Here is a 26,735-nt window from a genome sequence, read left to right as displayed (position 1 = left end):
GCGTTTTCATAAGTCACACTTCCAAAAATAGCTGTTAGGGATGGGTGTCTTGTCTATTCACAGGGCTGGGCATAGTGTCTACTCATTCATCAGCGACTCTGTGCTGGCCTTCAATGGCTGCAATCTTCAGATGAGCAAAACACTCTCCATATTGCGTATAAGTGAGTAAAGACTGTTTATTCAGAACACGGCCATTTTTGAAAGCATGTCTCTGAGAGGTGGGGGAGACTTGAGGAAAGACATGCTCACTTTGTTTCACAGTGGAAAAGTCCAAATAATCCAAATTTCCTGGAATGCTTTAGCACTGAGGTGAAATGCCCTAAGTAAATCATGCTTTGCGGAAGTATGAGAGACCTAAATTACAGTTTACAGTGAAAGAAAACAATATAATTTAACGAAGACAGATAACAAAGCACCTTAAGTCTGTAAATAGTACATTCTAAAGTAAGTGTGGGCTGGTGAGAGGATTCAGTGGGTAAGGTCACGTGCTGCTAAGCCTGACTACCTGAGCTCAGTTCCTGAAGTTTGCATGGTGGAAGGAGAAAGACTACTTCCACAAGGGGTCCTCTGACCTCCATAGTCACGCCAGGACATATGCCACATGTACACAATATATAGACAGACAGACAGACAGTCAGACAGACCAACAGACAGACAGATAGATGGATAGGCAGGCAGCAGGCAGACAGACAGACATGCAATAGATAGATGGTGCAAAAGATGGTAAAACTTTATAAGGTAAGCATAACTGAATCTCTTGTTTTCAAGTTACTTCTCTTACTGGTGACATGAAGGAAAAAAGAACTCCTTTAGAATTAAAAAAAAAAATATTTATATGATGCACAAGCATTTTTTATGCATCTGCCTGTAGGAAAAAAAACCCTACATTTACCAAATAAAACAGCACATCATAGGACAGGACAAACACATGGGACACAAGAAGGAAGGTGAAGCTTAAATGGTATCCATAACATCAGGCATTGGTGGCACACACTTTATTCCAGCACTCCGGAGACAGAGGTCGGTGTATCTCTGAGTCTGAGACCTGCCTGGTCTACAGAGTGAATTCTAGATCAGCCAGGACTACACAGAGAAGCCCAGTATTTAAAAATTGAAGAGAGGGGACAGAAGGGAAAGATAGCAGATCAAGATAGCAATACTAATACTTCTCAAAGACAACTAAAGCAATAGGAATAATCCATCCACCCTGTGAGAGCTGGTGAGAAGATTTAATGGGTCAGAGCACTGAAAACCTCAGTTCAAATCCCCAGTTCCCATGTAAATGCTGGGCATGGTTGCCCACTTCTGTAAACCCAAGTGTAGAATACAGAGACAAGTGGATCCCAGACACTCACTGGCCAGGTAGCCTAACTGAAAGAGTAAGCTTCTAGTTCAGTTAGTTCAGTGAAAGACCCTGTCTCAAATAACAAACAAACAGATAAATAAATAAATAAATAAATAAATAAATAAATAAAGTGAAGAGCATTAGAGAAAGATGCAGGATGTTCTCCCCTGGTCTCCACATGCATGAACATAACCATTCACACCTATACATACCTGTATCATACACACACACTACACACACACCTGCATACACACACACACACTTTACAATACACACATATAAACACACCAATATGTTAAGATAATATAAGACCAATATGATGCTACAAACAAAGATGTACACAATGCTCTACCTGGAGTCAAAGAAAGGACAAGAACATCTTACTCAGAGAAGCAGATATCTGGTTATGTGGAAAATGGCATCTGGCACAAAAATGAGATTACAAGCACCCAAAAAGAGATAGGAGACACTTTCATTGCATTAGGCTCTCTGTAGTACCTATCTCACAGGGTAAGGTAGACCAGAAAGCTTTCCCTTTTCCTAACTTAAACTCTCCTGGAAACAACGATACACAACATACTGTGTGTCACCTCCAACGCTGACCACACCCTTAGTATTTTATGGTTTTTCTAGCATAAAGATCAAATTTCTTTCCAATGTCAGAAAGACACCAAAGGTGTGGCCCATCCACAGGCCACAGTTTTCATTCTTCCCATGTATTCTTTTGCTTCAATCTTGGGAGTGTAGACAAAATGCAGGAATAACCTTAATAGAGGGGGAAAAGGGTGTCTGGTGGTGGAGAGGAAGAGGAAAAGAAGGAAGTGTGAACAGATTGTTTCTCAAGCCTTGATAAATATCAAAATCATCTGAGCTTCTGCTTTAACATGGAACTGGCCCTGAACACCCGATTTGGCTAACTCTGGTTCAATAAATTTAAGAAGTGTTAGAATCTGTTTTGAAGACGTTATTTAAGTTTTTCTGTGTCTAATTTGAGTAGTTTGAGGTTTAGACTTCATTATTATGCAGACCATTCACGTATCTACACATAGATCATTCACACACACACACACACACACACACACTGGATCTCAGCATAAATGGGTAGGGATCAAAAACCAGCTGTGGACACATCTCTTAACACAGCACCACGTTTGTTTCTCAGAACTTGAACTAAAAGAGAACTCCAGATCCTTTTCAGTTCCAAAAAATTTAACTCCAACCCAGTGGTGGAGCACGCCTTTAATCCCAGCACTCGGGAGGCAGAGGCAGGTGGATCTCTGTGAGTTCAAGGCCAGCCTGGTCTACAAGAGCTAGTTCCAGGACAGGCTCCAAAACCACAGAGAAACCCTGTCTCGAAAAAACAAAAAAAAAAAAAAAACAAAAAAAAAAAACAAAAAAAAAAACAAACTCCAACCCTTAGTTAAGCTACAAATTAAAAAAAAAAAAACTAAACCATTGGGGGGGTGGGCGGGAAGAGGTCCCATCTGTCCTTACCAAAATATGGTGGCCAAGTTAGATTCTAAATTAGTTCCTTATAGATAGGTTGGTTTACTTGTTTGCTCATTTTCTGATTCCCTTTTATTCACAATTCTTCTTACACTTGTAGACATGACCTATTTTTAAAGTTGTCATAAGTAATACAAAAGTCAGATTGTGTTTTACGTAAAACAAACCAAACAGCAATGGTGACTACACCAAACCTATAAAGGCATGTGATTGGCTCAGTGTAAGAGCTCTACTCTCAGGCTTTGGCATCCTCGTGAACAACGCTCCACTTGGCTGGGTTATATTTTCCATTTTGTTAGGGACAATTTTAGTTGCTCCAGGGGTGTTGCTGTCGTCAGTGGCTCCCTGATGCTGACTACTCCGTGGTCACCCAGTACCCAGACTATCTCCTGGTTGGTTATAGATGACCAAACAAATTTTAACAAGTGAAATACTTCACACACAGGCAAAACTCTGCCTTTGCAAAAATTATCAGAAATAGCTTTTAAAATACATATTTGCTGGTCACAATTGAGTCTTTTTTTTTTTGAACTTTCTAACATAATTTTCATCCAGTCTTGAGGATAAGCAAACACAATCCTCTCGGCCACTCTCAGAATTTTATTCCTATTCGGAAACAATTGCAAAGTTATTCAGTGCACATACCTGCAAGTGCAACTCTTGTGCATGACGTCAGCTCGGTGATACCCAGAGAGTTTGCAAAAACCGTCATTACTGTAAACTACAGGCCAGTCCACAATTTGGGCGTTTCCCAGTAAGAAACTTGATTCTGAAGAAGAGAGAGAGAGATTTACTTAGCTTTATTGAACAACTTTTGTCTTTCAAGTGATCCAAAAGACAGTTTGAAAAGATGAGCAAACGCAACGACGGTGTGCTCTGAGACAAACGATACACCTTGCGCCATAATCAACTAAGCATGAGGACCAATGAGAGCTGCAATAGCTACAAGCTTTATATAACGAACCAAAATCCCCTACAACGATGCACGGCACCTCTTAGCATTCAAGTGTCTTAGGAAAGAAGAAGATGCCTAGTAGTGAGTAGCAATGATTCAACGTGCAAATTTATTAACATGGGCTAGATTCACTTTCCTACAAATTCAGAATATTGATGTTGTAGCAGAGGCAAACTGAATACATCCTTCTAAAATATTCTACTAATGAAAATATGATTTGGTGGAACAAATTCCTTTTTGAAAAATCTAATCTAAAATAGCATTAAATAGTCTTCTCTGAAAATGAGATCATTCAAATCTATCACTTCGGCATGTGCCATAGCACCTAGAAAATGTATGTACTCTATATAAAAGACATTGCTGCTCTACTTTACATGAAAAAAAAGTTTGGTTTAGGCATAAAATTAGTTCAAAAAGAATGTATTTGAAAAAGTAACACTTTCAGGCCGCAACTTTAGCAATTTTAATAGTCTCATGACAAGAAAATGAAAAGAATAATTCAAATAATACTAACACAAATTTAAACTATTTTAAATAAATATCTTAAAAGAATAAAAAAGTAAAAGGAATATTCTACTTTAAAATCTACTATAAAATAATCTCCTTTAGACTCATCTTTGGGTAGAATCTAAAAATAAAAATAAATTATGAGTAGCAGGCTTGAAATCCTGATTCAGAAGTGGTTCTCCTAAAAATAACAATGCAATTCAGCATTTACTGAATAAGAGTTGCTCTAAAGGTGGGGCTGTAAATCAGATATTGGAATGTAGTAAAGGTTAGAAGAACATACGCCTGTTCTTCATATCAAATTTACTTATTAAGAACATAAATAACCAGCAATCAAAATGATCTAGTGGAGTCGATACTAAATCAAGCAGAGAAAGCTATATGAGAAATGTCTTCTGAGGGCAATAGTGAAAAAAGATAAAGCCTTTAGAAAACGGAGGTGCTTTCTTAAGTCTCCACCCTGAGAAGACTCCCAGGAGGGACAGTTGATAAGGTGGTGGACCTTAAACAGAAAGTCACGTAAAGCTAAGGAACCGGAAGTCAAAGATCCCATAACAAAAGCAAAAGTTATGCATCTTTCAGAAGAAAACCCAGGTGGGAATTCAGCAGTCTTGAGGACGACAAAAGTTTACCATATAAAGCGCACAGCAATCACCATAGAAGAAAGCGTTGATAAATTGACATGATGGTCGAGATGCAACTCAACTCCTCATCTAGGGACACTGTTAGGAAAATAAAATGGAAACTACCAGCCTGGGAGAAAAGATTTGTAAAACAAATATCTGAAGTCCAATCCAGAATTTACATGGAATTCGCCCAGAAGAGCAAGCAACCCAACTTAAAAACTAGGAAAATGATTTGAACAGACGTCTCAGAGTGTGCCACAGTCAATAGAACACATTCCCACTCACAAGACATGGAAAAGTACACACTAAGAGCGTAGTGACTCCCCACCACTCACCCACCAGGGTAGCTACAACCCAATACTAAATGCACTGGTGAGAACCTGGGACCACTGGACCTAGATGTAAATATAGAATATTAAGAAAACACAAGATGTCATGGCCACTTTGGAGCACAGTTTCTTGTCAAGTTAAATATTCATCTGTGACCCTGGAGGTTCACCCTACTTATTTACTGAAGTGCAATGAAAACATACTTGAACAAAAAAGGGCCATAAAATTTCACATCAGATTGACTCGTTGTAGTCAAACACCGGAAACAACGCAAATCAAGAGAATGGATGTTAAGTGGTGTCAAATCTGTACCAGGAACACCACTTTACTCTAAAATAGAACAAACTTCTGATACACGTCACAACGTGGGTTAACCTAAAATAATACTATGGGGGCAGGAAGAAGCCAAACATGTGATATCTAAATAGAGACAAAGCACAGTGGCGATAGGGAGCTATAGAATGGTTTCCTTTTCATTATGGTTGTGATGGCTGTTGAAGGTGATGGCTACGCTAACTGTCCGGGACAATGATTTCTGAAGGGAATGAGGGGACGACAGGAAAGAGGAGAGGAAAATCTATCTGGGGAGTATAAGTGTTCACTCTCTTGAAGTGAGATGCATGTATGTCCATTTGTCCAAATTCACTGATCCTGTACAGGTGAGCACATTTAGCTGCACGTAAGCTTAGAAAGCACAGGAGGACAATAGGTACTCTGTTCCCTTAAGAGCATATTTTAAAAAAAAACAATAAGCTGACATTTGAGTTAAGCCTTCGTTCTGAGAACAGTTAACAGTATAACCCTGGAGAGCCCAGCCAGCATGATGAGGAAGATTAGCTGGTATCTGCAAAGATGAGAAAGCATAAATTCCTCATTAAGTGCATGTGGTTTCATTTATCTATGGCATAGATTGTAATCATCAAACGAGATTTTCTTTCCACTCTTAGCCCAGGCTAGCTTACCCTCTCTAATTTGTAAGCTGTACACCAAATGACCAGAATCCATGGTGGGCCGTATGGCTGCCGAGCTACATCCTGCCTTAATTCATCCTGATTTTCAGCCTTATAGCCAAGCCAATGCCATCCCTCTTCATTCAGATCAGGAAGCTTAAATGCTTACACCATCAGATCACAAATCCATTTCCATACTTTACAAGCATCCCTCCCTCTAATATAAACACACTATTTCTTACCCCTAATGTCTACACGTTAGGCTTAGGTCAGTTTCTTTAGCAGTTCTCAAATATGCTCATTGATGATGCTCTACTCAAAATACTTTTCCCATATCCCTTTGCCTATCCAACCCTTAAGGATCACCTCAGCTCTGCTTTCTCTACAGCACATACACTGAGGACTGCTCACACCCATTCCCCAACTCACATACATCCCCCAACTCACACACATCCTCTACTTAGACGTGTTAAAAAAAAGCGGCCAAGCAATTTAAACACACAGAACAGAGAGAGAAAAAATGGTGCTAAGTTACCGGGGACTGAAGGGTAGAGGAGCTGAACGGATGTAGTCAAAGGACAGAAAATTATAGCTAGCGATTATAAGTTCAAGAGAGCTACAGTTTCCATGGCAACGAGAGTTATAGCAATATATTGTATACTTGAAAGTCACCAAGAGAGTAGACTTTATTCTCAACAATGAAAAAGACATGAGACGGAATACACACGTTAAGTAGCTTGATTTAGCTTTTCTACAGTACTCTTACATATGAAAGCATCCTATCATTTACCATAAACATATACCAAAAATTGTATACTTTTACTTGCCAATTTAAAAATAATGTTTCAAATTTTTGGATTATAATATGTTACTTATTGATTGAAAGGATTCCCGGTGTCCTGGGAACAATGGTACCAGGTGTTTTTAAAAAAGAGAGAAAAGTTGAAAATCAAAATGCTTGCTAACCTGGGCCTTTTCTTCCTCCCAGAAACTTCTTAGAATCCTATAGTTTTCAAGCTTTTTGTAAACCAGAGTTCATTATAAAGAAGCACACAAAGTGTGCACCCACACAAAAACAGAGCCCCCAAAGTTCCTTAAACAATACTATACACGTTCTGCACTGTTTTATAATCTGTTTCAATTTTGAAGTGTGTTAAAAATTCACTGGATCAATTCTATCCCCCTTCTGTTGCATCTTTTTTTTTTTTTAATTTATTTATTTATTAAGGATTTCTGCCTCGTCCCCACAACCGCTTCCCATTTCCCTCCCCCTCCCCCGATCAATTCCCCCTCCCTCATCTGCTCGAAGAGCAATCAGGGTTCCCTGACCTGTGGGAAGCCCAAGGACTGCCCACCTCTATCCAGGTCTCGTAAGGTGAGCATCCAAACTGCCTAGGCTCCCTCAAAGCCAGTACGTGCAGTAGGATCAAAAACCCACTGCAATTGTTCTTGAATTCTCAGTATTCCTCATTGTCCGCTATGTTCAGCTAGTCCGGATTTATCCCATGTTTTTTCAGACCTAGGCCAGCTGGCCTTGGTGAGATCCCAATAGAACATCCCCATTGTCTTAGTGTGTGGGTGCACCCCTCGTGGTCCTGAGTTCCTTGCTCGTGCTCCGTCTCCTTCTGCTCCTGATTTGGACCTTGAGATTTCTGTCCGGTGCTCCCGTGTGGGTCTCTGTCTCTGTCTCCTTTCATCGCCTGATGAAGGTTAATATTCCTGAGGATGCCTATGTGTTTGTCTTTGGATTCACCTTCTTATTTAGCTTCTCTAGGAACATGAATTATAAGCTCAATGTCCTTTATTTATGGCTAGAAACCAAATATGAGTGAGTACATCCCATGTTCCTCTTTTTGGGTCTGGCTTACCTCACTCAGGATAGTGTTTTCTATTTCCATCCATTTGTATGCAAAATTCAAGAAGTCCTTGTTTTTTACTGCTGAGTAATACTCTAATATGTATATATTCCATACTTTCTTCATCCATTCTTCCGTTGAAGGGCATCTAGGTTGTTTCCAGGTTCTGGCTATTACAAACAATGCTGCCATGAACATAGTTGAGCATATACTTTTGTTGTATGATAGGGCCTCTCTTGGGTATATTCCCAAGAGTGGTATTGCTGGATCCAGGGGTAGGTTGATCCCGAATTTCCTGAGAAACCGAAACACTGCTTTCCAGAGTGGTTGCACAAGTTTGCATTCCCACCAGCAATGGGTGAGTGTACCCCTTTCTCCACAACCTCTCCAGCAAAGGCTATCATTGGTGTTTTTTATCTTGTAGGTTTGAAAATGTCACCTTAAAGAACCCTCTGAAGGCTTTGCAGCCCTCCCTATATCACAAACAGTCTTGCTTTCCAAACATCTGCTAGGTTTAGAACCACAGCTCTGCCTGTTCCTTGTTGGCTCTGCCATTTATAATCTCCTGCTTCTGCTATTCAGCCCTTTTCTGCTGCTCTGCAGTAGGGATGTCTAAAAAAGATGGCAGCTCGGCAGGTCCAGCTATCACTACCAACAGTGGTCAACCACTGTTTCTTTCGTTTACCAGTATCTCCGTGTGATAATAAAATGATTAACAAAAGCAGTCAGGACAGGAGCCCCAGTTGATGATACAGTGTTCTATTGGGGCATCCCTTGTCTCTAATCCAAGAAACATCTCCATTCCCATCTTTCTGATTGTTCATCAGCAACAAGTCAAAGATTCAGAGAGCCCGGGTGCCTGGTATCAAAAGGCAGAAAGCAGAACACCTGTCCCCCAAATTCCAAGTCTTGAAACTCTTTCTAGGGAAAACCTGTAGGTAGAAAAGTAGATAGATTACAGATGAAAGAAATGATTGGAAGAAGCCTCTGCAGGGAACAATTACTCCTCTTGTTGGTCTGGAAGCAGAGTTGTTTATGGAAAAGAAAATGGAGGTTTGAACCAAAAGTAGGCAGTGGATTTTTTGCATTGTTTCAAATCCATTTTTAAAATATCTACTTGAGTTCCATCAATAACATTGAATATGTCAAGATATATCATAGGCACACACTAGTGTTTGCTAACACAGTCAATCAGAACTAATAACTCAAAGATAATTTTAAGGCCAGCATAAGGTTTTACAACAGTCTAGGAGATGAGTCTTCTGTTCATCTGTGTACTTCCAATTTGAAACTAGCCATGTCAGATTACATCATTCCCCATCCCTTCCTGCTGGGTCTTAACAATATACTCTGGCCTTATAGAGGACAGCTGCAAGGACTCTTGCTATCATTTCTGGATGGCCTATAAAGCCACAGTCGAACACATTTGCCATATTGCTCACATAAGAAGTCATCAACTGGTAAACATTCACAACAATCCACTGATCATTCCTACACAGCCTATTCTTCGCATTCAGATCGATTCTCAACATGACTAAGAGAACGCTGTGAAAAACCTGGGGATTTCAATTAAATTATTAGTTTCTACATATACAGATCAACAGCACTTATAAGCACCTCTCTGGGTAATTACAGAGGCTAACAATGAGTAATACAAGCAAGTCTTTATAAACTATTAGAGCAAAAAACTCTTCATAAAGTATTATAGTGTACTATCTGCAAGTTTTTTTCACAGCTGTGCCGTAACTGTAGAGACAGCTAGCAGCGTGTTTAGGGGGTGTGTGAGCACCCATGTGTGCAAGCACAGAATCTGGAAAAAAACAGTTCCTTATGTTGAAGCTACAAACTGAAACCTGCGCAGTTCTGTCAGCAAGAGGAAAAGTACAAAGAGAAACACTGAACAGTAAGAAATAGATGCAGCTAAGTTACACAGAAGTGGCTGAGTTCATTTTACAAATTTGCATATGCATTAGCCAAAAAACTGTGTGTATACACAATGTTCATATTATTATCTCCCTGAAGTCATACATTTCTTGTTCCAACAAATGAGAAATCTGATATCCTTAATAAATATTAAGAACAAGAGAGCAAATTTAATTAAAATTACTTCGCAGAAATTTTTAATTTCTTTCCACTTTAAAGCAGGGTAGGCAAAAGGAATTTGATTACAAAGGAATAACTAGCTGCAAAGGAGAAAAGTTAGAATCTAGACGGTGGGATAATTCTGGAGTGTCAGCAGATGATGTGTTGAAGGAAATTTCCCAGAATTCTAAGTGACCATCTTTGTCTTCATCATCCAGTCTTGACAGGGACTCTAGCTCCAGTGTGTCCTCACTTTCAGAGAACACAAAACTTCCCTTGGTCTTTAGGCTATTCCAACCCTTAAAGATGCTTACAAACATTTCACTTCCAGAAAACACAAAGACACAAATGTGGTCCTTATGAGGTGCCTAAGAGTCAAGCATGATTCCCCACGTGGGCTGGGATTTCAGAAGCTATGGTTCTACACATCAGCAGATGCTTGGATAGGTGTCTACAAGGGCTTGGGGCTTGAGAATACAACCTGGCTTCCTCTAAAGATAGATGTGAAATAAAGCAATCAAGTTTCCCTCAACTATTAGAGGCTTAAGACCCACATCATGGGCTCTTGATTCAAAATGGTTAAGGGCCAGTAGAAATTTTAAAAACTATTTTAATACATTTGTATTTATGCATACAAGGGAGAAAGATGGAGTGATAAACACGTACATGGTTACCAGAGGCTGAGAACAGAGAGCAGAGCAAAAGAACACAGAAAGTGGGCATGGGCACTCTACGTTCTGGTGTTTTACTACAGGATGAGAAAATAATCCACTCCTGTTTTCAAAGTTAGTAGGAGAGAAGGATTTTGATGTTCTTATCCCAAAGAGAAGACAAATATTTGAGGTTATAGTCATTAGACTGATTTGATCATTCTATAATGCATATATGCATCAATGCATCAATAATTGGCACATACACACACATAATTTATCAATTAAAACAAGTATGAAGAATTGTAGCTGGCTCTGTAGGAATTTCTTGACTCCACTTTGATTCAAGGAGCTTGAAGTTAGGAGCATGAGGGTTATCCATCCCAGATCTCACACCCTAGCGTTTCTGATTTGGTTAATCAGGAAAGGAACCCCCAAGCATTGGTATTTAGTTTTAAATCTTCCCAAGTGGTTCTACTGTGCAGAGATGGAGGCACATTCATCTAGTGTAGTAACTCCCGAATTCTGGCAGCTGCAGTAGGATCTTGTACCATGTGTCAAAAGCAGAGATCGCTAGATTGTAACGTAGACGCACTGAACTGATTCCCTCAGGGTAGAATCCAAAAATACAGTTCAAGAGATAAGTCTCCTGCTCAACAAAGTCTGTGACACTTTCAACTGGTCCCTCACCTCTCAGAGCCTACCCTAGAATCACCTGGTAGTTCATAGCAATGCAGCCTCTCGCACCCACCCTAGACCTTCCGAGTCAAAGTCTGTGGTTTGAAAAGATCCTCAGAGTAAGATTGTGTCTGTCATGTGCATCTTCTCCTTCCTTTTCTACAAATGGAAAAGCAGGCCAGGAAAGTTCCAGGACTCGGCTGGTGAACACAGGAAAAAGCAGTCTGGTAGCAGGAAAACAAAAAATAGAAGCAGGCTTTGCCCGGCTCTGAGTCTCATCTAACCCTGTATTTCTGAACAGGAATCTGAGCTCTTGTTTTGTTTGGTTTCATTTTAACACAAAGAAGCACTTCTTCACAGAATGACTTCTTCGGGCAACAGGAAAATAACCACGCTTGAGTTCACACTACTACATACTAATCCCATTTGTAAAGGAGATCAGGAATCCGTGCTGACAGAAAATTCTAGAACAGGAACGATCATAAGCAGTCAATGAAATGCCACAAAGTCGCGAGGGCAGTTCCTTCCTTTTCTACGGAAGTTCTGGAGGGGGAATGGCTTTCCTCGGGGCTGCTCCAACAGGATTCGACTTTTTACAAAGCTATTATTTTGTGATTATGATAACTATACCCTTTTTTAGATCTAGAAATTTGAGAACACTGGCAACGTGAACAGGACAAAGAAGTAGATAGTGAGAAGTAGATTGGAGGGAACAAACCAGAAGCCACTGAAGACAAACAAATGCGGGCATCTCAGGTACAGCCTAAAGATTATAGTTATCATACTGCACAGCAATCTAAAACTGCTAAGACAAATTGTAGTTCTTATCATAAAGGAAAAGGTTGTCCCCATGAGAAGCAACGGGCAGGCTAATTATCCTGACTTTCCTGGTGCTCTCTGTATGTGTATGCATGTCCAAACCTTACACTGTAGCTGAGCAGATGGCTCAGTGGATAATGTGCCTGCAAATGTGAGGACCTGAGCTCAGATCCCCAGGACCCACATAAAGCCAGATACTGTAGCGCCTATCTGTAATCTCAGATGTGTTTTCACGTGGTAGTAGTAGAAGAAAAGAGAATTCCCAGAGACTCATGGGCCAGCTATCCTTCTATACTTAGAGGCAAACATGAAACTCTGTATCAATATGAGGTGAAAGGTGATGAATGACCCTGAGATTATTTGACTCACATACACTCTGTCTCTTTCTCGTTCTCTCTCTCTCTCTCTCTCTCTCTCTCTCTCACACACACACACACACACACACACTACACATATGCACATAGACATTTTTTAAATCCTGCATACCTTAAATATATATAGTATTTTTAAAGAGACACAGTAGAAAAATGATGATGATAAAATGTCTTTTGGGAGCGTTAAACTACTGTTCTTTCTCACTCTCAACTTTTTATGCAAATTACCCTTAAGAGAAGTATTTCGGAGTATTAGCAAGAATTGTCAGATATTTTAAGAAGTGATAAAACAACCAACTGAAGTCTAGAATACTGATGGAGAAGAAGACACGAGTGGAGGTGTGAAAGGACTTTACGAGAAGAAAACGTTCTCACTATTGTGCAATTTTCCCAAGCTCTACAGCAGCCACTGAGGAAAGCCAACATGGTATCTCTCTAAATATAGTCATCTAGTCCTAACTGAAGAGACATACCTCCCAAGAAACTGTGCAGTAATTCTAAAATGAGACCGGGGGGGGGGGGGGGGGGACTCAGTCAGTAAAGTGTTTGCAGTACAAGAATAATCACTTGAGATATATCCCACATTAAAAATCCTAGCTCAAAGCAAGGGCCAGGGCTGAGAGTGGGAATAGGAGAATGGGTAGGGAGATGGGACATAAGGGCTAGGAGGTTGTAAGTGGGAAGGGGAAAAAAATGAACCTGCCAGTTACCCCATTTCAAAGAAAAATGCCCTACTTCCCTCTATACATAGACACTGAGCCAAATGGCTAAAAGTCATCCTCCACCCCGCCCACTCAGGACACTGACTTCTTACTAAATCCTAATCATTTTGCACTGATACAAAAGGGATAGATCCCTTTCCATGCATCTCCACGGCTACTCTCCCAGGTCAAACATCATCCGCCCTTCCTTGAACCACTTCTGTGATCATCTAGATGGCTCCAACTTTCACTCCTTCTCCCTTCGACCCCCAAACAAGCAGCACTGTGTTCAGGAGATCTGTCCAGGGCTCTTTAGAAAGGCCCCTGACTTCTCTTCCTCCTCATTTTCCCCACTGTCGTCCAACTGCCCTGGTCTTTAAGTTTGACAAATGGACCCATCCATTTCTCTGCTTGGGACTGTTCCCATTTTCTCTTTGCCTACAATATTCTTCTTCCCAGTCACCTCTAATCACTTCCCAACACTTCCTTAGTCAGTCCCCCCCAAACTGCTTCCAATCAAAATTAGTTCTTGTTACTTGTGATCTCAACACTTCCTCTTTTTCCTTCCAAATGCCTACCACAGTTTGTACTTAGGTGTTCTTTCTGTGGTTGTTACATATATGTCTCCCCTTCCATACTCTGAGATCAAGGTACATATGAGCGTGTTCATCAATACACATCCAACAATCTTTGCTGGGAGAATCAAGAAAACAGTTCCTTTTCCTATTAAGACAGCCAGTAAACAAATAAAGAGCAATATTCCGATGTTATCTAGAAAGTATGTAAGGACTTGGCTAGACCTATTTCTTCAAAAAAGCCTGCATTATTAACAATAATTAATAAGGATAGCAGGCAATCTTAAGCAGATTCTTGTACTTTGAATAATGTCTGAAAACTTGTGAACTGAAGGCAGGGAGCCAATGCTACTTTTCTGAGTGTGTCTTCTGGGTTGAGCAATGTTTATCTAAGTTTCATGTGGCTGTAACAGAAAAGCCCTGCTACATAAACAGCACATTTTATTTGGGTTAAACAAAATCTTGATACATATGGCTATTAAAGAGGCATAACTAATTTATATGAGATGTCCCTATCTATAGTCTTGATTTCTGGTATATGTATTCTCCATTTCCATGAAAAGCTGGTATCTTTTATGTCCTTACAAAATAAGCTCTTTCCTACAATTCTGAAACAATACACCCAGTGTGTAGACGCATACACTTCATACTTTCCAAAATGAGACTAATTATTATATAATAATATTGGCAACATTAAACAGGCCATCACTGTGGGAGTTTGAAATATGCAAAAAAAATCTGTTAATTTATTCAAACGTGCTCAGCTGTCATCAGAGATAAAAATATGCCTTCACGTTTCATCTTCCTCAAGATCAAAGGTACATTTTCAAGTTTCTGTATTTCTTTGAAGGCATTAACTTCATCATTCTCCATCTAGGCAAAGTGGATCCGAAAGCAGGAGCTATTTCACCATCTAACCCCATAATCTGCTGCTGGAAACAATGGAAATGTTACAGAAGATACCTTTTCCATGAAAAAGTTCAACAACTAAATCTGTAGTTATGTGTGTTCTGTGTATTTGTGTGCAGGTTTGTACCCATGAGTGTGCATGGTGAGGCTAGAGATGGATGTCACGGGTTTTCCTCTATCACTCCCCAACTTCTGTTGTCAAGATGGGATCTCTCACTGAACCTGCTCTCTCTGGACTGACTGGCCAATGGGATCTGCTTGTCTCTACCCTCCACCCAGTACTGGGATTACAGGTTCAAGGTCACACTTGCTTCTCTGTGGATGCTGAAGATCCACACTTGAATCCTTCTGCTTGTATAACAAGAACTTTACCGGCTGGGCCATCGCTGCAGCCCAGTTTCCACGTTAAGTAGCAATGCTTTGCTCGTGAGCTACATTTCTACAAATGATGCTGGACAAAACCACTAGAGCAAAACACAAGCGCAATGACTGCCGGCGTGAATCACAGACCCACAAAACATGGAAAATGGCCACCTTGGTGTAGCTAGTGACAAATTATTGTTGAGACCCACTGCAATAAAATGTCTTAAAATACCTAAGGCTTCAGACATCCACTAGCTATAAAATCTTGGGGAATAAAAGCTAAACCAGTCGAGATGTGCTTATCGGGAAAGAATGCATTATTTATTTAATATTCAGGCTTCATTTTGAAGTTTACAAATATACAAATGTTTGTTTAAAAAAAAGCAACCAACCTCTGTTCTGAAAGGATTATATATTTTCTTCAAAGTTAACCTTTTAAGAAAATCAAACATAATGATGATAAAACTCATGAAGGACTTCAATTAAGACCGATCTCACTTGCACACATGGGAAAGAAACAAACAAACCAACAAACAAGAAGGCATCCTAGTTTGGTTTCTATTGCTGTGATAAACACCAGGATCAAAAGCATCTCTGGGTGGAAAGGGTTTATTTCAGCTTACAGTGTACTGTCCATCCTGAAAGGAATTCTGGGCAGGAACTCAAGGTAGGAAATTGGAGGCAGGAACTGAAGCAGAGACCACAGGGAAGCTCTGCTTTCCAGCTTCTTCTCTAGACTCACACCCAATTACCTCCTGCTCAGGGGGCTGGGTCTCCTTTATCAATTATTAATCAAATAAATGTCCCCACAAATGTACCTATAGGCCAGTCTGATGGAGGCCTTTTCTCAGCTGAAGTTCCCTCTTTCCAGAGGACTCCAGTTTGTCTCAAGTTGACCAAAACCAACTAGCACAGTAGACTTTCAGGGTACATTACAACATGATTATCTGAGGCTTTGCCCTGACTTTTTTGTTTCAGTGTGTGTATGTGTGTGTGTGTGCGTGAGTGTGCATGTGTGTATGTGTGTTTTATTATACACTCTGTGCATCAGGAGCTAGTTGTTTAAGGGAAACATAAATATCTACAAGGTAAACTCATTTTCCTTCCTGGGCCATTTTCACGGGGCTAGTTACACAGAGATAGGAGTTGCTTTCTGTTGTTCCCTTTGACCATGTCCAGATATTGCAGAGCTTATCTGGGTACTGGGGCAATCCAGACCAACACCTCTTTTACTCTAAGTAATAGGTTGATGTTTGGAGGTTGCAAGGTAGTGGTCAGGTGTCTTATTTGTTCATCTGTCTATTGGGGTTTGTCTACAAATTAGGCAATTGAGTTCCATGCTTTCAAGCTCCGTTAATGATTTTAGAGGCTTCTGGTCATTTAATATTTTGCCTTCGTTGGGTCAAAAAGGTAGGGGAAAAAAAAAAGCTCCCATGTCTTACGTTATCCAAAGAGACTATGAAGAAGCAAGTCTGAGTAAATGCTTCCTTCAATGTGCAGTGTACTATCTGGGACATGTGTGTCCTCCCATCTCCTCCACAGCTCTTCCAGGTTAAAATCCTGGAAAGCCTCAGTCACCACTGTGGGGTGAGGCCAGGGCGTGGTGGGGAGTTGGCGCCAGACAGGAAGAATGGAAACCTTGCAAATGCCCAGCGGAGTTTCGTAAAATTATCAGCCACCCTGAAGAGGGTTCTCCCACTAGAGTCAAGTTGTTTTAGGGAGAATGAGAGCAGTCTCCCTAATTTGGTCCTCACTTCCGGAAGCCCTGTTTCTGAGCTCAGCTAATGAGGCATTCTCCTCCTGGGGCTGTACATAGGACGTTAATCACATAGAACATTAGTTGTTGTCTGAGGCTGTTCAGTGATGACCCTACATTCACTCATTGGGCACGCGCCATCTTTAGGAGCTACCAAAGAAGTGAATGGAAAATCCTTACCCTTTAAGCCTTAACATCTCCTTAGGTAGTAAAACTAACATTGTACTGAGTGGAAGGGCAAATATAAACCTAAGGTTTCCAAACAGCAGGACAAAAAAAAAATATAAAAGTGATCTTAGACTGTCGGGAGAAAATGAAACAGAAAATTGATTTAAGAGCAAAAATAAATAAATTCAAGTCTGGACACAGTTTACATGACGTGTGAAAAGCACAAGAAGAGAACTCCAGATGTCGCCAGCCCACACAGGACCAAAAAGACAGAGACCCAACCCTGACATCAGACAAGATTGCTCTGGAAAGTGGAATGAGGACAAGCAAAGGAGGGGTGGAGGGAGGAACAGACGCCTGTAAGGACAAGGAAGGAGAGGGAAGGATGAGGGAACGGAAATAGGGTCGAGTATAGAGGGAGAGAGAATATGGGAGCTGTGAAAGGGAACCTGTGTGTGAAGAGGGTGGTGCGGGGGTGCTCACAAGCTGGAAATGATCCGTTGCAAAGAGATAAGGAAGGAAATGGCAAAAGTAAAGACTACCAACCACAGATGGGATGTCCAAAGATTTAAACATTTCCCCTCACAGAAAAAAAGAAAATAAAGAGAAATATTACAATGACATTGCTCTGGATCGCTTCCTAGCACATAGTAGATATTCAATTAGAGTCTGTTCTGTAATTGAATAATTCACTATAAATGGCATGAAGGTCGAGCAGAGAGGTAGTTACTGTCTTTAGGGAACTTACTCTCAGCCTGTGTAACCCTCAGGGTGGACCCCTACTAGCCTTACAGTGCTATAAGATACACAAACTAAATTCTTTGTGTTTTATTTTGTCACCAAATAGAAGAGAAGTGCAGAGACAGAAAAAATTGGAAAGAAAGCTAAACTTTCCCCGTAACACAAGTCAGTTGATCGATGTTTAGTTACATTTGGCAATCAGTCGCTGGCTTGCTGGATTGTAAGCTGCTTCGACCACCAGTAAAACTCTCTTAAACAGGCAAGGATTGATTTCCAAAGACGAAACACACCATCGATAACTCCTAAATGCAGAGTTGTTCAAAATAATTTAATTATAATATGAAAATTGGCAAGGAGTTCTTTCCTATATAAAACAGTCCAGCACTTCAGCCCTCTGGAGATTAAAATTAAAAGGGTAGAGAATATTTTGTTTGCACATCAAGTTGAACTATGGTACAAGCATGAAGCATGCTTTTACGGGTACCACCGACGCACCCTGTGCTGGATGATTTCTGTTTTTAGATACACACCATAATTAAATAAACATCTTTAGCTACATAATTACTTAGCCACCTCACTTCATGGACATAATCAGAACTGTTTGGAAAAAAAATCAATTATTAACTTGGTTACTTTAGGAGTCAAAATCAAATCGCATTTACTCAACCAGACTTTTCTGTGTGTGGCACAGGGACAAGCAGGAAGGGACTGGGTGTAGGTGTGACCTGTATCCATGGGGGGTGGCATGATGTTCCTAAGCTTTTGTAACCTTGTATGCACATCATTATAGCTGGAAACGCCTAGGGTTTCACATCTAAGCTCAGCGCTCAGACTGCTTACTTCTCGAAGTTTGTAGGACTTTACACTTAATAGTTGACAATTCTCTGCTTGGACCAGACCGCATAAAAAGAACAAAAATCAGCTTCAGTAAAATTTCAAACTGCTTTTTTAAATAGTTTATTTATTTTTATCTTATGTGCATTGGTGTTTTGCCTGCATATATGTCTGTGTGAAGATGCCGGATCTGCTGGGAACTGGAGTTACAGCCAGCTGGAAGCTGCCATGTGGGTGCTAGGAATTGAACCAGGGTCATCTAGAAGAGCAGCCAGTGCTCTCAAACTGCTGATCCATCTCTCCTGCACCTTGAACCATTTTTCTTTTCTGTTTTATTAATTTTGTTTTATTAATTTATTATTTTGTTTATTCTCTTGTTTCTTTCCCTATGAAAACCAAGCATATTACAAAGCTATTGCCTACACCGCATACAAATGTGTAACTTTGTTAGGTCCTAATATCCATATAGCCAAATGCTAAGACAATGTCTAATATAGTAATTTATTATACCAAGAATGATCACACATTTCTCGATCTGGCCTCTTACACTGATAGTGTAAGACAACACAGGAAAGTGAACTTCTCCGAGTAATACATTCCTAATCATGCCTCCTGGAGTTGAATCATTTGGAGAACTTTGAAGATAATTTGTTTTAGCTTTGAACTTTATTTTCAAATATTGGGAAACATCAAAAGGCTAGAATCACACATGGGCTATGGAAATAATTGTGAGCTCTCTTTTCAACAAAGTGTGGATATGAACTGACTCTACCTCTTCCTCGAGTCCAATATAAATTATATAAAAACATCTGATATCAGAAAAACTCTGCTGAAGTAGTAAAATACTTAACCATCTCCCCGGGATAAGGCTTTATATACATGGAACCTTCCTGGAAACTTTGTACTTCATATATATTGCGATGACACTGAAAATGTGTGCTATAATTAAATTTTCATTTGATAGTATAAGTTACCTATTAGTCTAAACCATATCTTATGAATATAACATTATAACTATCTGATGTATGATTAGCCAATATCAACTGTCAATGTTTACTATTTTATTACTATGATATTTATTGAGTCTTAAAATAATTGCCACTACTTTAAATAAATTTCAGTAATTAAAAGAAGTATCTCATATCACTGGACTTTCTTGTTTGTCTTGTAATTTATATGTTTCCTTTCATGCAAAAACGCTAATCATGCAGACTCCCCAATCATATTTGAAGGGTCTAGGGGAAGAGAGAAAAAAGAATGATGTTGGCTAATCACTAATCATGACAGAACCTATAGTGACCTCTTGTGGTACATGGTAACCACCGAAGCTTGGTGGCCACACAACTTCTGCCTAGACTGACTACTCACTCCAGGGAGTGTGAAAGCGCTGGTCCTCCAAATGTAAAAACACTGGTCCTTCAAGCTACCACCACAATGAAAATAGAAGACAAATGTTGACTAAATATTAAAGATTCTGCATGGAAATTCACTCAGTCGTTACCAATTACAATAATCATTACTACTGTCTTCCATTTAGAAATATAATGAAATTATTTTTAGAAGATTGTCTGAAGAAGTTTAAGTACATGGATTTTTTTTATACATTCTGCTTCTGGAATCCAGTAAAAGACACTAGTGAAGGCCATGGTGTGCAGGGAGAAGCAGCCCTTAGCCAGCAGTGCACAGCACGCATTATGTAATACAGAGCAGGCTCAGAAGTGAGATGATGCTCTTGGTTATTCATCAATATAATTTAGGAAGTGGTGAGTCTGATTTCAACCTCTTAGATACTTTCAGCACTAAAGTAGTGCATTGTAAGACTTGGGTAAACCGATGCTTCGAAACCAATGTGCGTTTTTATCAATATTTCCTGAACAGTGTCTTAGATGTTACAGCAAGCCATTCACTTTCTGACATGACCAGCAGAAACCAGCTGCCTTAGACTGTTCCTTCCAGGTTGGGTCATAATTAAGCTGGTTTCCTTTTTCTGATAACAGATCACTCTTTTTTTTTCCTGGTGGTTTCTTATAATACCACCATGATTTTTAATATCAATTAGAGCATAAAAATGATTTTGGAATTTCTTTTTTACACGGGAGAGGTGGCAGAGTAAAGGGAATGCCTGCCCAGCCCACTGTCTCTAGAAAACTGGAAAACTGAAGCTACTAAAGACCTCTTAAAAAATGAGCTGCTCATAAGACTCTCTCTCTCTCTCTCTCTAATTTTTTCCTGAGTCCTTTTCCTCCAAAGAGAAAAATAACACGTTTAGTTGCTTTTTATTGAAGTGAAAAAAACCTTAATTTTTAATGTACTTTAATGTTAGTGAATAACTTCACATCTAAAAAAACATTAATTTGAATTTATAATTTTTCAAAAATGGCAGCCTAATTTACAGTCCCCCAAACTAGTCATTGCTAGATATTCATAGGGATGAAGAGAGAGAGCGTGCTGGGGTGAGATACACTGCCTATGGGGACGGCACATTGAGGGCTTTGATACATTTTTTTTGTCTAATATTCCACCTAAAAATCTCTCAGGTATTTAATTCTACATGCAAGCTTACATCTCTCTACAGCCTAGTTTAGACTAACAAATATCTTACGTGAACATTGACCATGTAAAGAGGGAGGAGGTGCTGACAATGCCAAATGCAGATTTGATCCATAGCTACTCAGGAAAGGTATCTTCTACAATGGTGTTGCTCAGGTGAACGTGCACACAATTCTCAAGCCTTCCCTTCTTGATAAGGCACTTTGATCCAAAAAGCCAAATATATGCTTAAAACTTCACTATGGTTGACAATCTGATGTTCCAGACTAGCCAGTAGGACTTTTTGTAAGGCAAAATGATGCTAAATGTTCAAGGAGGTAGATACACGATTTTCCTTGATCTAATCATTTTGCTTTGTACCTGTTTACTGAAATACTATACCATAGCCTATAAATATGTCAATCAAAATCAAAAAAAACTGTTTTTAATGCTTATCCAAATGCTCCTGTTGTCTTTATACTTTTGACTTTTACAAGTTCTTGAAAAAAAAATAATATACTCTCAGGGTTTACGAGCTAGGAATTATCATATTCCTTTTATTTGTTCTATCAAGTCTTTAATCTTAAAACTGAAGGGGCGCATTTTTTTGCTTCTTCTATTTTGAGAGTTGGCTGCTATAAAATGTGTACGCATCCATCCTACTCAACAGTGCTTTATTTTATAGACATAGTCACCAGTAATGACTTGCAATGCTAGCTTGAAACACTCAACTAAACAAGGAGAGGGGGAACAAAAAGAAACGGAGGGTGCAACAGCAGGAGAGAAGCTACGTGGCCACTCAGCACATGAAAGGTAGCACTTGCCCCTAGAAACTGCAGCTGAGGTCTTCAGAGTTTGATTATAAAATCATCAGCTTCAAAAACTGTGAGAAAATATGCCATCCCTCTTGTTCATTTGTTTTGTATTACCAGAAAGTTGTCCGATAGATAGACTCATAACTTCCTGAGCTCTCGGTTCACAGGCTACCCATGGACAAAAACAAATGTTAAATTTCCATTCTTCAGTGTGTGTGTGTGTGTGTGTGTGTGTGTGTGTGTGTATCTGTCTCTCTCCCTCTGTCTCTCGCTGTGCATTCTCTGTCTCTATCTCTATCTCCTCCTGCCCTCTCCCTCTTCCTTTCCTGTGTGTGTACCTGTGTGTCTGAGTGTCTGTGTGTGTCTGTCTCCATCCTGTGTGTGCACCTGTATGTCTTAGTGTCTGTGTGTGTCTCTGTCTCCATCCTGTGTGTGTACTTGTGTGTCTGAGTGTTTTTGTCTCTGTCTCCATCCTGTGTGTGTGCACCTGTGTATCTGAGTGTCTGTGTGTGTGTCTCTATCCTGTGTGTGTGCACCTGTGTATCTGAGTGTCTGTGTGTGTCTGTCTCCATCCTGTCTGTGTACTTGTGTATCTGAGTGTCTGTGTGTGTCTCTGTCTCCATCCTGTGTGTATACCTGTGTATCTGAGTGTCTGTGTGTGTCTGTCTCCATCCTGTGTGTGTACTTGTGTATCTGAGTGTCTGTGTGTGTCTCTGTCTCCATCCTGTGTGTGTACTTGTGTGTCTGAGTGTTTGTGTGTCTCTGTCTCCATCCTGTGTGTGTGCACCTGTGTATCTGAGTGTCTGTGTGTGTGTCTGTCTCCATCCTGTGTGTGTACTTGTGTGTCTGAGTGTTTTTGTGTCTCTGTCTCCATCCTGTGTGTATACCTGTGTATCTGAGTGTCTGTGTGTCTCTGTCTCCATCCTATGTGTGTACTTGTGTATCTGAGTGTCTGTGTGTGCCTCTGTCTCCATCCTGTGTGTGTACTTGTGTATCTGAGTGTCTGTGTGTGTCTCTGTCTCCATCCTGTGTGTGTACTTGTGTATCTGAGTGTCTGTGTGTGTGTCTCTATCCTGTGTGTGGACTTATGTGTCTGAGTGTCTCTGTGTGTGTCTGTCTCTATCCTGTGTATGTGTTTGGTTTTCTCTCCATCTCTCTGTCAGTCTTTGTGTAGTATTCACCTTTTGCCTCCCCTGCATCTGTCTTAATGCCTGGATGAATGCCTGTCCAGCTTTGTCTGTAGGATCTCGTATCAACTCTACCTCTTTCTACACACATAGTCATCTGACTTTTGGTGCAAGATCTGCTTTTCAAAAGAGTATGATATTCTCTGAGAAAGAAAAGCTAGTCGATATAAAATGCCAGCCTGTGTTTCTTCAATTCTTCAGTCAACTGGGAGTGCTGCCTCCTGGACTTCTGGTCCCCACTAAAGCCCTGCCAACAGTTCATGCCCAGTGTTATTAAATTGGTAAATGATTAAATCTTCAGTGTGACAAACCTGATCTATCTATGAGAATCCTAGAGGGAATTTTATCTGTTAGTCGTAATTAAACAATCTCTTGGGATGAATTTTCCAATGTCTCTGCCAAATCAGGTAGAAATGACAACTGAAGGGCCCTCCCACACAAATAAGTGGAACAATTACATCCTGCGGTTCTCAGTTCAGATACTCCTTTCGGATTTTCGGTGCTTACTACATATAGACATGCATAATTCTGAAATACTTAACACACCCCAACAAAATCCCAAGGTTTTGTGCCTTCCTACTACTCAAAGTTAGCCATAGACAATGAAAGGTGGAACCCTTACATGTCAAAACAGGTCCGTCTCACTCATACTTGGTGTTAGCCAGTGAAAGAAGCACTCAGCTAGAAAACCATTCTAATCCCAATGTGTAATAAGAGATAAACTATTCATATGTTAGTTGATAGAAAATAGAGGCAATGGAAGTATACAGTCCTGAGGCACACAACGTAAATCTCCGTTTCAAGCCGCATGTAATGGGAACATGTTCCAAAGCCTTCCCTCAGTCTCAACCTGAGAATGTTGTGCCACCAACAATGCTACAGTGATAAACTTCAATCCGGGGCTTCTCATTGTCGTTCTTTTCACCTAGGAGTGTGGCAGAGCCTCCATGGGATTGGTTTTGTAAGGCCTTCCCTGAAAACTCCTCTCAAAAGGCAAACTGTAAGAGGCAGAAGCAACTCAAGATGAGAAATCCAAAAGAAAATCACCACATCTTTGGAAATGACTAATTCCAATCATCTTTAAAGTCTCCCTAGCAAATGGATTGCTTTAACAGCAATGATCCCTGTATTCTAGATCTGTGTGAGATAGTCCTAAAAGAAGACAATGGGCATTCCGTGTCATTGTGAACTTACATTTTAATTTATATTGTCATCAAAACTGAAAGTACACATGAACTTCACACTGGGATAGCTAAAAATATTGCAGGGATTAAGTGGCTGTGCAGCACTATAAGCTATTTTTTATCCAAATGTGCCCCCCCCCCCTCCGCTGCCCTAGACTTGTACAGAATCACACTTTGACCTAAAGTGAAAGAAAGAGGAGTCACAAGGCTCCAAACCAAACTCCAAGATGGACATTCAAAGAAAACGCCTTGGGTTATTCCCAATCTCAAGGACACATTTGCAAGCCTGGTTTTCAAAGAGACACCAATCTAAACAGTGGTGTCTGAGCTACCACCTCGGAGCTGGCCATCTCTGGGCCCGGCTATTGGTTATCATATTTTTGTGTTCCCCTCCCAACTACAGCTAAGCATCTTAACCACATTTTCACACGAAAGATCCACACTGTGTCTGCTATGTCACCCCCCAAACACGCAACATTTCCATGAGTGATTGACAGGACAAGGAATCACAGAGCCGTCCAGAACATCCCCGCTGCTTTCCTACTCAACTCCAAGTGCACAATGATGGGATTCTGAAGAGAAACCCTTAAGGGATAGTCCACACCTTTGCTTTTGGAGTTTAAAATTATACAAAAGAGTTTTTAAAAACAACTAGAAAATGTATAATCCCAGAAGATAAAAAAGTGTATCATCTTAAAAGTGAAATACATAATGATTCCAATACAGAAGAAAGGAGACCAAGCATAAATTGGTGGTATTTTAAAGACACTTGGGAGGCAGGACAGCCTTGCTGTGCAGGAGCAAGGGAGAATGGCGTGGTTCAAATCTTTCTCCCAAGTGTGTTAAAAGCATGGAGACTGTGGCTTTGCTTTTACCATTCTGCCTGAGTGAAATAGGTGAAATGTCGCCTAGGAACCAATACACAATGAGGCAAATAAAAACGTGAAACTTTAAACACAAATTTGATCCTAGTAACTGCCTTCCCCTGTTCCAAGCACTGACTTTTTTAGGTTCAACTCCGACTGCTCGCCCTAACGCGGGGTCCAAAAGCTACCCCAGTGATTTAAATTTGAGGAAGTACTTTCCCAGACATTCCCAACTTGAAAGGAAAGCTTCCTCCAAAACCTGGCTCTATTTGGTCAGCGCTTGAAGCTTGTTTGGGAAGCGATGGGACAAGGAAAGATTCATTATCTAAGTGCAATTCAAACCTATTTTGATGAACCTCCGCTGGCTCTATCTACCCCCCTTCTCTTTCTCCCACTCTCAGGTCTGGACAAGTGGGAGGGGGTACATTTCATAGGAAACAAATGCAACTTACTTTCCTCCACCACCTCCTTCCTGACTCCCACCCACCCTAAGCCACCAGGTACATCTGCCTACACCCCCTCCCCCCTTAGGAGAAGGATGGGATGGGTGGGATGGGGGCTCCAGTGATCGGGATGAAGGTAGGAAATGTTCTGAACCGCAACTCTCCTTACCACTGGAGCGCCTGACGATGTTCTCCAAAAATGTGTTCTGCGGCGCCACCAGCCCTCTCTTGCCCCCCGGCATCCTGGGTCTGGAGGGCAGCGGCCAGGATCCGCGGCGGGGGAGGGGGGGAAGCAGGAAGAAAAGGTGGAAGAAGAAGAGGAAAAGGTAGTGGAGATGGTGATGAAAGAAAAGGGGGCACGGCGGCGGCGGCGGGGTCCCCTGACTGTGTCTCCAGCCCGACCCGGATGAGCAGCTCTGGGGAGGAGGACCAAGCAGTTCATGGTAGTAGCGCTCCCCCGGCCGCCGCTGCCCAGACTGTGGCGGTGCCGCACACGGGGTTGGGAAACTGCAGGCTCGGCCGGGCACAGTGCGCCTGCGCCGCCCCCGCTGTCGCTGTCCCGCCGGTGCTGATGCTGAGGCTGCTGCTGAAGATGCTGCCGAGGAGGCAGGAGCCCGTACGCGGGCTCAGCATTTCTCCCTCTACCCAGACTCCGAGATCTGGGAGAGAGCGAGGAGCGACTCGACTTTTCTCTCCCCACCCTTAGCCCAAGCCAAGACCCTCTTCCTTGGCTCTGCTCCCTCAGTCTTCTAGCCCATCCTTCTCACGCAGCTGTTTCACAGCTGCCCAGGGCAGCCCAAGTTCTGCCCGGCTTTGCGAGCGCCCAGTGGCTGCTCCTTTCTCCACAAAGATCCAGACAAGTGCTCGCTGCTGTTGTTTGCAGAAAGAGGCACAGGAGTGGGCAATGGCAATTAGGGGGAAGGGATCACATCTCAGCCTATCCCGCCGCTGTTGCAAGCCCCGGCAACTCCAGCAGACACGGGTCC

At 41.1% G+C, this 26,735-nt stretch overlaps 1 protein-coding gene across 1 annotated transcript in view; it reads right to left on the bottom strand.

Annotated features, from left to right (window-relative positions):
• The window catches only part of Kcnh5 (potassium voltage-gated channel subfamily H member 5), a 301,133-nt gene extending 275,090 nt beyond the window's left edge, over positions 1–26,043 (bottom strand). Inside the window, exons 1-2 of the mRNA XM_041658809.1 lie at positions 25,919–26,043; positions 3,497–3,620 (exon numbers count right to left, since the gene is read on the bottom strand). Coding sequence (XP_041514743.1) covers positions 3,497–3,620; positions 25,919–25,991 — 197 coding nt within the window. The 5' untranslated portion in view covers positions 25,992–26,043. The remainder of the gene's footprint in view (positions 1–3,496; positions 3,621–25,918) is intronic.
• Between the last annotated feature and the right edge of the window lie 692 nt (positions 26,044–26,735).

The sequence above is a fragment of the Microtus oregoni genome, unplaced genomic scaffold, assembly GCF_018167655.1.
Source record: "Microtus oregoni isolate MIOR12 unplaced genomic scaffold, Mior012 000009F_ref0000495, whole genome shotgun sequence".
In the NCBI taxonomy this organism is placed as follows: domain Eukaryota; kingdom Metazoa; phylum Chordata; class Mammalia; order Rodentia; family Cricetidae; genus Microtus; species Microtus oregoni.
The sequence above is the reverse complement of the archived record's forward strand: the minus strand, read 5'-3'. Positions and strand labels throughout refer to the sequence as shown.